The sequence below is a fragment of the Vanessa cardui genome, chromosome 2, assembly GCF_905220365.1.
Source record: "Vanessa cardui chromosome 2, ilVanCard2.1, whole genome shotgun sequence".
Classification (NCBI taxonomy): domain Eukaryota; kingdom Metazoa; phylum Arthropoda; class Insecta; order Lepidoptera; family Nymphalidae; genus Vanessa; species Vanessa cardui.
Genome location: NC_061124.1, coordinates 243,743 through 255,842, shown reverse-complemented (window position 1 = coordinate 255,842; position 12,100 = coordinate 243,743). Strand labels below are relative to the sequence as shown.

Sequence of the window (12,100 nt, the reverse complement as noted above, 5' to 3'; positions counted from 1 at the left end):
TATAGTACTTAGTTTTTGCCACACTTAACAATTATTTGACCTTATTATTGTCATATAAAAAAAATACAGTAAGAATGGAGCACAATTTTACAATTTGAAGTGCATTTCTTACTGTTGTAATTTTAAATAACATGCTCTTAACTGTTATCTTTGTTTTTTTTTAGACAAATCTCTTAATTAAATTTAATTTATTTTTCTGGTTTTGCAAACTGCGACTTCTTCGTTGGAAGTCATTGTTAATTAGTTGTAAAGAGGATCTCAGAGCTTATTTTAATTTTAGTACAAAGTCAGCTTGCTTTGTTGCTGCGAATAACTGTGTACTGATCATGTGGGGTAAATGTTATTCGGAGTCTTTCTTAGTGCTTCCTCAGAGAGTCTCATACACCATGTGATCAGGTTAGTATTTAGTGTATGCTGAGAGAAAAGTCGAATCCCATTGTGAGGATAGTGATGGAGCACAAATTTAATTTTATTGTGAAATTTATGTTTATACAGTGCAAACATATTTTCAATAACAATAAGCCAATGAAAATGTTATTAATGCCATTGTAATTCAACCTCCTCTCCGTACGGCAGGTGCTCCTCTCTCTCTCGCACTAGGGCTGGGAACTCAATGAATTCAATATGTGACTATTGTTTATGTTTAATTTTACAAGGAATGTTTCAATGTAATTTTTCTGGAATATTTTTAAGCAATAGTCATTAAATGAAACTTTCAAGAGTAAAGTGCCTTGAAACTGTGTTCACTAGAAATATATTACCTCATTTGTTACTATTCACTTGTATAATACATGTTGATATCAACAACTCATACCTGTTTTTAATTCATCCTCAAATTTTAAACAACTAATTTTGCACTGTATTAGTAATTTATTATAAAAAGCAGTCTTTTATAATTTCTTATTAATATATACACTGAATAAATTTATGATGCATGATGTTGTCATTCTTATATCATGTCTACAAATTTATATAGTAAAACCAAATAATTCATTAACACATTTTATTAGTGAAGTTTTCACTGAACACATGATAGTAATTTCAACTCGATAGCTTCTCTATGTGTTGTTCAAGCACTCATTAAAGCTTATTAAATGAAAATATTGAAGCAACCAAATAAAATGGAGGTTAAAAACGGTCATTGCTTACAATGTAATTACACTTATTGCGAACCTCACCAAATCCCTACTGTAATTGTATTGCAGGATGATGGTTTTGACGATAGAGAAGTCCATGTTAGAACAACACTAATTACTTTTCCAGAAGTTAGGGTTCTGCTGCAACCGCCTTTCAAAGTTTTGATACCAGGTGTGCAAGGTATTGAGAGGTATGTATGAGACACCAGGAGTTGGTGTCATTTGATCTTGAGTAACAGAGAATGATGCTACAAAATTAACTAAATTTTCCAACATTTTTTGCGCAAATGTGACATATGAATGTGCCTGTTGTGCCTGAAACAAAAATCATTATGATTAATTTTAAGCAGTAAATAATATTTAAAATAATAATAAATAAAATTATCATTATTAAATTCAAAAGTACCTCTGAGTTTGGAAGTAGCTGAGCATTTGTTTCTGGTTCTATTGAAATTCCAATCTGGGCATTATTGCAGATTTGTTGTTGTCCAAAAGCACTCATAAATTTGTTTTCACCTTAAAAAAAATATTATATTAAATCATCAGTACATTGGTCACATGAGTTTAAATATTAAGAACTTAGGTAAAACAAAAGGTGTTAGGTGTAACAAAACTCAATTGTTGTAACACTGTTAATGTTAAGCCATTTTTATTAGCAAATAACACATATTTTATTAATGAGAAATGTAAATTTAAAAAGTTATGTTGTATTATTATATATATTATATTATTCTTACTAGACAGTTCATGTAGTTTTTTCAAATTAGATATCTTAAATATAGCTGAGGGTTTAGCGTTGGAAATGTGCCCCAAAGGTTGCCAGTTAGGAGGCGCGTTAGGGTCCGGCCAGCTCCAGTAGACCACAGCGACCGTGCCAACCGGCAGCGGAGTCGTCCCTGTCAGGAATACCACCGCGTGGTTTATCGAGTCTACGTCCAGGATAGTTGTAATAAGACTCGTTTCGGACACAGGTGTAAAATCTGTCTGTACCTAACGAAAAATTGAGGGAGAGATTTAGGCACCATATTCAAAATAAAATAATTTCAGTTGTAAACATTGTGATTTTTACTTACTAATCGTCCCGACACAATCAAACCGAATATATTAGCCATTTAGATGTAAAAATTAATACGTCTTATTATTTATGTGAAAGATATAAGGAGTGAATTCTGTTAAAAGAAAAATAATATTTCATTCTAGAAAGAACTTCACATTTCGGTGCTACTTGCAGGAAAATAGCATCAATAAAAGCGATATGTCAAATTAAATGTCAATTTCACAGGCTATAAATATATATTGTATTTTTTTTAGTTTAAAATAATAATAGCTGAATAATTAATAATTAATTTATGTAATAATTCGTATTTTTTATTTCATTATGTGTTACAGTTTGTTTTGAGTATATGTAAGTTATGTATCAACTATACGGATAAAGTGTAATTTTATTTATATTTAAAATAATGTCAACTTAAACTCAAAAAAAAGTGAAATAAAATACAATTAATCATGATGTATCTGATTGTGACTGCTTCAATTAATTATTTCAGTAATAAACGCTCATTTCTTAGTGAGAACAAAATAAAAATATAGATATAGATCTATATTTTTGTACGGTCCATATATCAATTGTTATTGATGCAAAATTAAATCGAAGTAATAAATCGAAATATAACGTTTTAATTAATAAATGATTAAGAAAATAAAGAAATATAGAATATCTGTAACCTAAATATTGACTACAATTCCTCTTTGTCTGGTCGTTTCCTTTAAAATAATAAAAGTTTAAAATGAATGCAATGATGTTGTAGTAAACAGATATGTTATTAACGCGCAAAAAGTGAAGACTAGAAAACGTCCTAATTGGGACGTTTGCCTTTAGTTGTTTTACGTACTAATAGTAATACGTTGTAATACATCATAATTACGTAGTAATACGTTTTGCTTAATGAAAACCTCTAATTATCCCTTTTACTTATTGTTTTTATAAAGCTATCCTTTTTACTTTTAACGAAATGTAAAAATAAACGTTCACCGGCGCGGCACACTTTTTTCTGTTGTTTAGTATGGATATACCATATCTGTTTATTAGAATATCATTGAATGAATGTATTACAATATTTTAATACGTTTGTTTTTTTAAAGTAGACCGTCATTTATGCAATTTTATACATCATAATTATTGTGCTTTTGCATAATACATAAAAAGCGTTGTCACTTTGTTTTAAAGACTATTAGCCTAGCCTAGGTAGCATTACAGCCAAACCGGAGCACTACTCCAGTGTGTCATGGATCATATTTATTGATTGAGAAAATGACATGATTTAAAGTTATTTTTTACCCAATAACAAGAATGACGTAGTTTTCTACAAATAAAAAAATATTTGTAATATTTTGCTCAAGTATTATCATTTCTAGCGCGCAAATAATTTAGGACCCTAATGGCTAATAATACACGATAATCACTATCAATATCAATATAGGCAAATATTTATACTGACAGAGGAGTAAAATTTTATTGATTTTTTTTGTACAAAGATAAGGTGATATGAGCGTAAACATCAAATTTTAAAGCCATCATCGTTACTCGATTATTATAAATGAGATACGAAGTCAGTTTTTAGTTCTTATAGAATAGCTTCGATAAAAGTTCATGTGTATGTTATTTTTTATTTTATTTTCAATTTGAATTAAACCAAACAGATTTTTTTCGATATAAATAAAAAGTATTTTAATGAGCACTAATAAATTTATTGACTTAAAATTACCACAATAAATAACAACATCGACATTTCCGTTTTAAATTAAATACATTAAATCAAACAGAACTCTAGGTTCTTTAATGATTATTTTTATGCAATATAATAAATAGTTTCGAAGATTTTAACAAAACTAACACATTTACAATGTAACATTAATTTGTAAAAGCTATTTAAAAGATTATATATTTTATTGTTTACTAAAAAAAAATATCATAAATGCAGCAGATCATATAAGAAAGCAGACACATGCGTCAGATATCAGATAAATAGTTTATATAATGAGAGACCCATTGTAGTGATAAGCAAGAGCAAATAGTAGGAGTAAAGATAAGAGCTAGTAGTGGGCCGAGTGTCCGTGAGGTTCCAGCTTTACAATTCTAATAACATAAATAAAATTATAATTCAAGCAAATTTACAACAAAAACTGCAACTATCAGGGAAACAAACAATTAAGACGAGGTACATTAATACAATTATTATCTTAATTTCAAACATTTGATTCTTATAATTATACAATCTCAACCTTGTTTTAATAACAGGAATTTAATACACTTTTGTAATGATATGAATGAAATACAACATTCAATTTGTTTGAAATACTGTTTCTAGAATATCACAACATATTAATATTATTAAGATAATATTATTTAGTTGATGACATTTTTCTAGTAATTAAACATAAATCCTACGTCAGAAAGTTGACTTCCACTCTACCATAGCATAATACTAACTAATAATTATTGTACTGATAATTTGATTTAGGATTTTTATTTATGAGGTCAAAGTGCCAACTTTTCCCTTTTTAATCTCTCATGTAAGGATAGTCGATGTCACGAAGGGGAACAAAAGTCTCCTTAATAGACTGTGGAGTGGTCCAGCGCATGACATAGTTAGGTCCGCCAGCTTTGTCATTAGTGCCAGACATGCGACCTCCACCAAATGGTTGCTGTCCGACTACAGAGCCCGTTGACTTGTCGTTTATGTAGAAGTTTCCAGCGGTCATCTTAAGCTCTTCCAGAGCAGTTTGTAAGAACTTTTTGTCTGAAGCAAACACTGCACCAGTTAAAGCAAATTTAGTGGAAGAGCCAACAAGTGCTAAAGCCTTGGAGAGGTCTTTGTCTTCATAAACATACATAGTCAAGACAGGGCCGAAGATTTCCTCTACCATAAGTTTGTCCAGTGGATCCACAGTTTCAATGATAGTTGGTTGAACAAAGTAACCCTTGCGGTCATCAAATTCACCACCTCCTAGAATAGTATTCTTAGGATTGTTTTTAGCATTTTTAATGTACCCCGTAATTCTTGCAAAAGCCTTGTCATCAATAACTGCTCCAGCAAAGACTTTAAAATCGGTTGGGTTGCCAATTTTTAATTTTGCACGCTCTTCCAAGAGTCCCTGTTTAATGGGGTCAGCTAGAGACCTAGGCACATACATTCTGGAACAAGCTGAGCACTTCTGACCACAATATTCAAATGCTGATCTAATTGTTGAAGTGACAACTGATTGTACATCTGCAGATGGATGAATAAAGTGGTAGTTTTTGCCTCCACACTCTCCAATGAGTCTAGGATAGTTTTTGTAGTGATGCAAATTTTTACCAACCTCATTCCATAACCAATTAAAAGTGGGTACAGATCCAGTAAAGTTAATACCAGCCAGCTGAGGAGATGAGGTAATAACACGACCAAATGTAGGGCCATCGGCTGGGACAAAGTTAACGACTCCAGCTGGAAGACCAGCCTCTCGCATGATGTTAAAGATGCGCCAGTTAGATAGGAGTGCAGTGTCTGATGGTTTCCAAAGTACTGCATTACCCATGAGAGCAGGGGTGTAGGCTAGGTTACCTCCTATAGCAGTGAAGTTGAAAGGACTGATAGCAGCTACAAACCCATCGAGACCCCTGAACCTGAGTGAATTTCTGGTGATGGAGGGGTTCTCAGAGATAGGTTGATATTTAGCATTTTCTTTTAAAAAGAAGATGTTGAAGCGAAAGAAATCAATAAGTTCAGCAGCTGAATCTATCTCAGCTTGAACAACCGACTTCGACTGGCCCAGCATGGTGGCGGCATTCAGGCGCTGGCGATGCTCTCCAGCCATCATGTCGGCAGCGACCTGCCAGATTTGCAGACGCTTCTCTAACGGAGTACGATCCCAACGCTTTTGCGCCTCGCTGGATACCTGAATTGCCTTTTGAATCATTTTGTCACTGGCGTAATAATATTTAGCCAGCTTGCGGTTATGATCGTGTGGCATGACTTGATACCGCGGCTCGCCATCTTTTATATATTCATCACCAATTACGATAGGCACTTCCTCAGTTACATCGGCAGTACGTTGCAATTCAGTAACCAATTCAGCTCGTTCGCGACTTCCGGCTCGGTATCCCAGTACAGGCTCGTTTTGTACTTCAAAATCTTGTAACTTCGGAAGTTCAACAATGCTGGAAACGCAGCGTTCCATGGATCGCGCCCTAAGAGCGGTCCTCGAGCATATCGCTGAAATCATTCTGCTGACTTCTAAGCGGCGATTAGTTGAAAATTGATTTAACCTTATAAAATAATCTGACTATGTAAGTTGTTACGTAAATCTAGAAACGCAGCGTTAGCGACGTTCTCGGTAATACTGAAGCACTAGACACTCCGTGTCCACGACGTGGAAAAAAACGCAATTCGCTTTGGCAGGGACGTCTGAACGATGACCTTCACCAATTCACATTTTAGAGAACCGCACAATTTTACACAGCGACAGTTTGAATTGTTCACATCGCACGTCACACTTTACTATGAATTATTTCGAGACGACAATTTTCGTTCAGAATTTTTATATACAATGAGAAGCCACTTCCGAAACGTCTCAAACGTTTTACGAAAACAATTCAAATCAAGTGTAAAAATATACAAAATGTAAACTCTTTGGATTTTTTCACTCAGCTGATAGAGTATCCATAGACAGTTAAGATACGTTTTCCCTAAAACGACACACAACTTTGTAATATTATTGGATTTTCCAATATTTCTGATATGCGATAGGTGCTATTTTAACTTATGTAGATTAAGAACCTTTTAAATAGAATGAACCATTTTTTTATTTCCTATAAATTACTAGTAAAATATGATATATCGTTTAATTAAATCTTTTACTTGAAACTGCACCTTTAGCAGCGATTTACTAATGATCTTACCGCGCATGTTCAAAAGGTGACCAGTGACCTACATTTATCGCGCAAGCGTCAAAAAATGGGGATAAATTGGAAGGGGTAGTTATGTAACAAACCATACTTATTAATAATTTATACTGTATATATTTAAAAAAAAAATGAAATTGAGCTACAACAATAAGCTAGAAGCTTTTATTTTATTTACCTATTAGTACATGTGTGAGAATCAAATATTGCTACAGTAATATTAAACCGGATCTACTCAAATAATTGAGTTTAATTTTTCGCACGTCTTTTATGCTGTCAGTAGATATTATATCTCGTAGTTTGTGTAATCAAAAATGCTTGCTTTTAGAACAAAATTTCAAAATGTAATGTAATATGTGTTCGTTGAGAGCCAAAAAATTAATGGTATTTTTTTTTTTGTAGTGTATAAGACAATTTTAGATAAAAGTTGCTTAGAGTGTATACTAAGTTAATATTGTGTAGTTCCACTACTACAATCTATTGAGATCTTCGTCAACATTCAATAGATAAGAAAAATAAAATATTATATCGGATAAAATCTAGGGCTGGATGTTGGGAAGAGCACTGGGGCAACTGTCCTGGGGAATGTGGAGGGCCACATATCAACAAGGCTCTAACAACAGAGATTCCGACGATTTAACAAATTCCCAGATATAGCAAAATTATAATAATTAGTTTTGTTTAAAAAGTTATTACTATAAGAAAAAAATTATAACTCACAGATATTATAATATTCAAATTAATTATTGATTTAATTATTATTTGGATCTTCACTCCTTTGTTGCTCTCCGGCTTCCTATAAATCCTAAGTATATAAGTAACTAAATATCCACGATATATCTAAGTATATAAGTAACTAAATATACAACCACTCTGTGGAACCAGCGTTCGCCGGCGGTTTTTCCGAACCTATACGACTCGGGAACCTTCAAAAGATAGTACATTTTCTTTAAAATCGGGTAACACATCTGCAAGCCCCTAGTGTTGTGGATGTCCGTGGGCGGTGGTGGGCACTTTCATTCAGATGAACGTCCTGCTCGTTTGCGGAATTTAAAAAATATCTACTGATAAGATAAAACGTATGGAAGTATTTCAATATCTTTTAGGTTCTTCTTTCGAAAAATAAACCTTGTGGTTGCAGCTTTAGATACATATATTCATTGTTTACATTTGATTTTATATATGACTAGATTAAACACTGCCACATTAAATGAAATGCCACAAACAATGAAACTTTTTTTCTCGCCTCGTATATCTATCAGTTTGAATGCAAAACTAAATGGATTTTTATTAGTATTTACCAATAGAGAGAGTAGTGCGCAAGGAAGGTTTAAGATTAATTAGGTTAGTTTATATTTAGTTTATTAGTTTATTTATATTTTGTGACACAAAAGCCGTTGAATATTGTTATTTATTTTTTATTAAAAAAATGCAAAAATATTTCAGAGTTTTTAGCTTAACATTGTCTTATAATGTGTACTTTACGAGTTTTCTCATTAGAGCACTTTTGAATATTACAGTGTTGAATTATAGCAACCCTTAGCCGGCTCTGCTTGTAAAAACCTTAAACATTGAAGAAAATGCAAATATACAGGTTTATTGATATCTCGACGTATATCTGTTAGGAGGTGATAGGGGTGACTATTTGCAATAATTTTAACCCCCAAAATTTTGAAAAAAACTTTAAAACGTGATAACTAAAAAATGGTTCACTTTTGGATTACGCATAAGGGGGTTCAAATTATTGCAAATAGTCACCCCTATCACCTCCCTAACAGATATACGTCGAGATATCAATAAACCTGTATATTTGCATTTTCTTCAATGTTTAAGGTTTTTACAAGCAGAGCCGGCTAAGGGTTGCTATAATTCAACACTGTAATATTCAAAAGTGCTCTAATGAGAAAACTCGTAAAGTACACATTATAAGACAATGTTAAGCTAAAAACTCTGAAATATTTTTGCATTTTTTTAATAAAAAATAAATAACAATATTCAACGGCTTTTGTGTCACACGCGTTCAAAAAATTAAGGTTATACTTTTTATACATATACAATGGATAGACAGAAATGGTTTTTGGTGGAGAAAATCAAACAAAACTATTATTTGTGTACATTTTTATTGCCGTTTCAGCATTAGTACATAAAGATAATAATCAATAATTAGCACGCAGCGCAATGACTAAGCCCCGCGCGACCCGTCGCCTACACGTCGCCGGAGCACTACATAATGCTTAAAACATTGTCAGCAGTCATCGGTCGCCTCGGGAAGTCGCGGACGAGTCGGCGACAGTCGCTTGAGTATTATACGGTCCCGCTTCCCGGACCCTGCCCCGCCCTGCGATACGCGACTAAACAAGTTGCGCTACATCATAATCACCTCTATAAAGATCTAACGTAAATGTCATAATATGCATAAAATACAACTAGGCATTGGCAAGTGTCGGCCGGGCGGCCTGCGGTGCATTCGTACACACAGCGTTAAATACCGAATAAACTAAATATGAATCGTTAGAAAACTCCGTAACAATAATTGCACCATGGTCGCGATCAGCCAAACGTCAACACGTGCCGCCAACGCTGCGTGTGCGACGCCGCGGAACATACGAACGAATAATATGACACTCTTAAAGCGTGTCTGAACGAGTCAGCTACCCTAACACTACGCTAAGGCTGCGCGCACACCGCGCCGGCGTGTGCGCAGCGATACTAATGTAAAAAATCTAGCGATGTATGCGATTAATAGACATGGACAAAAGTACGTTGCTACATTTGTACCTCGTTACCGATAAGATTACACATAGGGCTCGCCGCAGTGCGGCTGCGCGCGGCTACGGACTCCTACGTCTCACTGCATATTTGTATTCATTATAATATTACTGTAAACGTGTAAAAACTGGCAAAAATCTCATGTAAAAAATTTAGGAATGAATCGAAAGGAATGATCTCTTATATAATACAATTACATCCAATAGGTATAAAATATAGTTACAAGATATTCACCTTAAATTAGTATACAAAATGCTTGAAAAGATGTCGAAATGTAATTTGTAATTACAAGCTAGTCAGTCAAGCTTCGTTATTAATTAACTCGTGTATTTTAAGTACATTAATTAGATATGACTCGGTGTTCCTACATTATACTGATTTCTTGAGCAGAGCTTAACTTACGTCCACCGTTACACTTGGCTAACATCATTTTGGCATTAGAAATATAACTGTCAATTTTATCGCTCCTCCACTCCCAGAGTGCGAGTCGATTCCACGATTAAAAGAATTCATTAATTCAATACGACTACAAAAATATTGCCCCCCGAATGCGAGCGGGGCCCTCGACCGCGCGGAAGACTGCAGCGGAACTCGCGGCTCCAACTCGATATGATATCCGTCCTCCGATATACAAGTCTCCTCTCTACAAATATAAATAAGGAATGTTTATTCACAACAGCTTAGCGTTACATGAGAGCACACGCGCTCCGCTCGCGCGCGTCCCGTCGCCCACACGTCCGCTCGCGCACGGAGCGCTCAGAACAGCAGGTCGGTGGCGTGCGTGCGCGCCTCGCTCCACGAGCGCGCGCTGTCGGCGCCGCACGGCCGCGCGTCGCCCGCCTCCGCCTCCGCTTCCGCCTCCGCCGCCGCCGCCGCCTCCGCCGCGCCCTCCGCCGCCGCGCGCTCTGCGTCTGCGCGGGCCGCGTCACACGGTATTATATCGTGTTACATCGCTATTGTTGTTGAGGGAAGTTTTGCATTAACATGCAGGAAATTTCGCCGACTTTTTCGGCCGGGCGTCAATCTCAACTCCTAGGAAATTATTTGGTATGTATATAGATGTGAGTGACATTTTGATTACCGCAAAGCGGCGTTAGTCAGTTATGGTCGTGTTATGCCCCCGTGTGCCGATGTAGGAAATAGTTAATATATCCTCCCGCCCCAATGCGTATGGCCGGTGGGGACCACTTGTCGTCGAGGGAGCTGTATGTGGATGCAATCAACAACAGCTTCCTCGATCGATTCGATTCTAGAAAATTAAATACAATAATGTTTTTTTTTCGCTATTCGAATTAAATTTTTTTTTTGATAAGCACGTGATAGATTAAGTACTTAATAAAAAATATCTAACACACGCGACTTCTTTCCCAGTAACTTATTCATATTTTTAGTTAAATGCTGAATATTGGAAATCGATCAATAGCAGTTGACAACGGGTCAAGGTGCTTGTCACTATATATCTTTATTGGACTGGCTCGCCGGTTCGGACGGGGAGTGCGTGAGCGGGGAGTGTGTGTGCGGGGAGTGTGTGTGCGGGGAGTGTGTGTGCGGGGAGTGTGTGTGCGGGGAGTTTGTGTGCGGGGAGTGTGTGTGCGGGGAGTGTGTGTGCGGGGAGTTTGTGTGCGGGGAGTGTGTGTGCGGGGAGTGTGTGTGCGGGGAGTGTGTGTGCGGGGAGTGTGTGTGCGGGGAGTGTGTGTGCGGGGAGTTTGTGTGCGGGGAGTGTGTGTGCGGGGAGTGTGTGTGCGGGGAGTTTGTGTGCGGGGAGTTTGTGTGCGGGGAGTGTGTGTGCGGGGAGTGTGTGTGCGGGGAGTGTGCGTGCGGGGAGTGTGTGTGCGGGGAGTTTGTGTGCGGGGAGTGTGTGTGCGGGGAGTGTGTGTGCGGGGAGTGTGTGTGCGGGGAGTGTGTGTGCGGGGAGTGTGTGTGCGGGGAGTTTGTGTGCGGGGAGTGTGTGTGCGGGGAGTGTGTGTGCGGGGAGTTTGTGTGCGGGGAGTTTGTGTGCGGGGAGTGTGTGTGCGGGGAGTGTGTGTGCGGGGAGTGTGCGTGCGGGGAGTGTGTGTGCGGGGAGTGTGCGTGCGGGGAGTGTGTGGCCGTTACCGTGCGCGTCGGGGCGGCGCGCGAGGCCGAGCTGGAAGGCGTCGGCGCTCGTCTTGCTGGGCGTGTAGCGCGACAGCGACGCCGACACTGCGGGGAAGGCTCACATTAATGATTTATCTAGTTTTGTGGCAGAAATCAATGGGGAAAGTAAAATCTA

At 36.9% G+C, this 12,100-nt stretch overlaps 3 protein-coding genes across 3 annotated transcripts in view; all 3 read right to left on the bottom strand.

Moving 5' to 3' along the window:
- Positions 1-989: 989 nt before the first annotated feature.
- On the bottom strand, positions 990-2,409 carry LOC124538363 (protein OPI10 homolog). The gene is made up of 4 exons (XM_047115411.1): positions 2,210-2,409; positions 1,874-2,126; positions 1,543-1,652; positions 990-1,451 (listed from the first exon to the last, which is right to left on the bottom strand). Exons 1-4 carry the CDS (start codon positions 2,246-2,248, stop codon positions 1,248-1,250), a joined length of 606 nt encoding a protein of 201 aa, XP_046971367.1. The 5' UTR covers positions 2,249-2,409; the 3' UTR covers positions 990-1,247.
- Positions 2,410-3,862: 1,453 nt separating this feature from the next.
- Positions 3,863-6,844, bottom strand: LOC124537355 (delta-1-pyrroline-5-carboxylate dehydrogenase, mitochondrial). The gene has a single exon (XM_047114186.1). The coding sequence runs from the start codon at positions 6,399-6,401 to the stop codon at positions 4,698-4,700; it is 1,704 nt and encodes a 567-aa protein (XP_046970142.1). The 5' UTR covers positions 6,402-6,844; the 3' UTR covers positions 3,863-4,697.
- Positions 6,845-9,183: 2,339 nt separating this feature from the next.
- Positions 9,184-12,100, bottom strand: part of LOC124536465 (serine/arginine repetitive matrix protein 1-like) — a 31,274-nt gene continuing 28,357 nt past the window's right edge. The window contains exons 7-9 of the mRNA XM_047113020.1: positions 11,944-12,030; positions 10,585-10,760; positions 9,184-10,554 (exon numbers count right to left, since the gene is read on the bottom strand). Of these exons, the coding sequence (XP_046968976.1) occupies positions 10,606-10,760; positions 11,944-12,030 (242 nt within the window). The 3' untranslated portion in view covers positions 9,184-10,554; positions 10,585-10,605. The remainder of the gene's footprint in view (positions 10,555-10,584; positions 10,761-11,943; positions 12,031-12,100) is intronic.

Coding starts and splice junctions, on each gene's coding strand:
- LOC124538363 (XM_047115411.1), bottom strand. CDS start 2,248: ATGGCTAATATATTCGGTTTGATTGTGTCGGGACGATTA. Junction 1,653..1,873: donor AAAACTACATGAACTGTCTA/GTAAGAATAATA, acceptor ATTTTTTTTAAG/GTGAAAACAAATTTATGAGT. Junction 1,452..1,542: donor AGCTACTTCCAAACTCAGAG/GTACTTTTGAAT, acceptor TTTTTGTTTCAG/GCACAACAGGCACATTCATA.
- LOC124537355 (XM_047114186.1), bottom strand. CDS start 6,401: ATGATTTCAGCGATATGCTCGAGGACCGCTCTTAGGGCGCGATCCATG.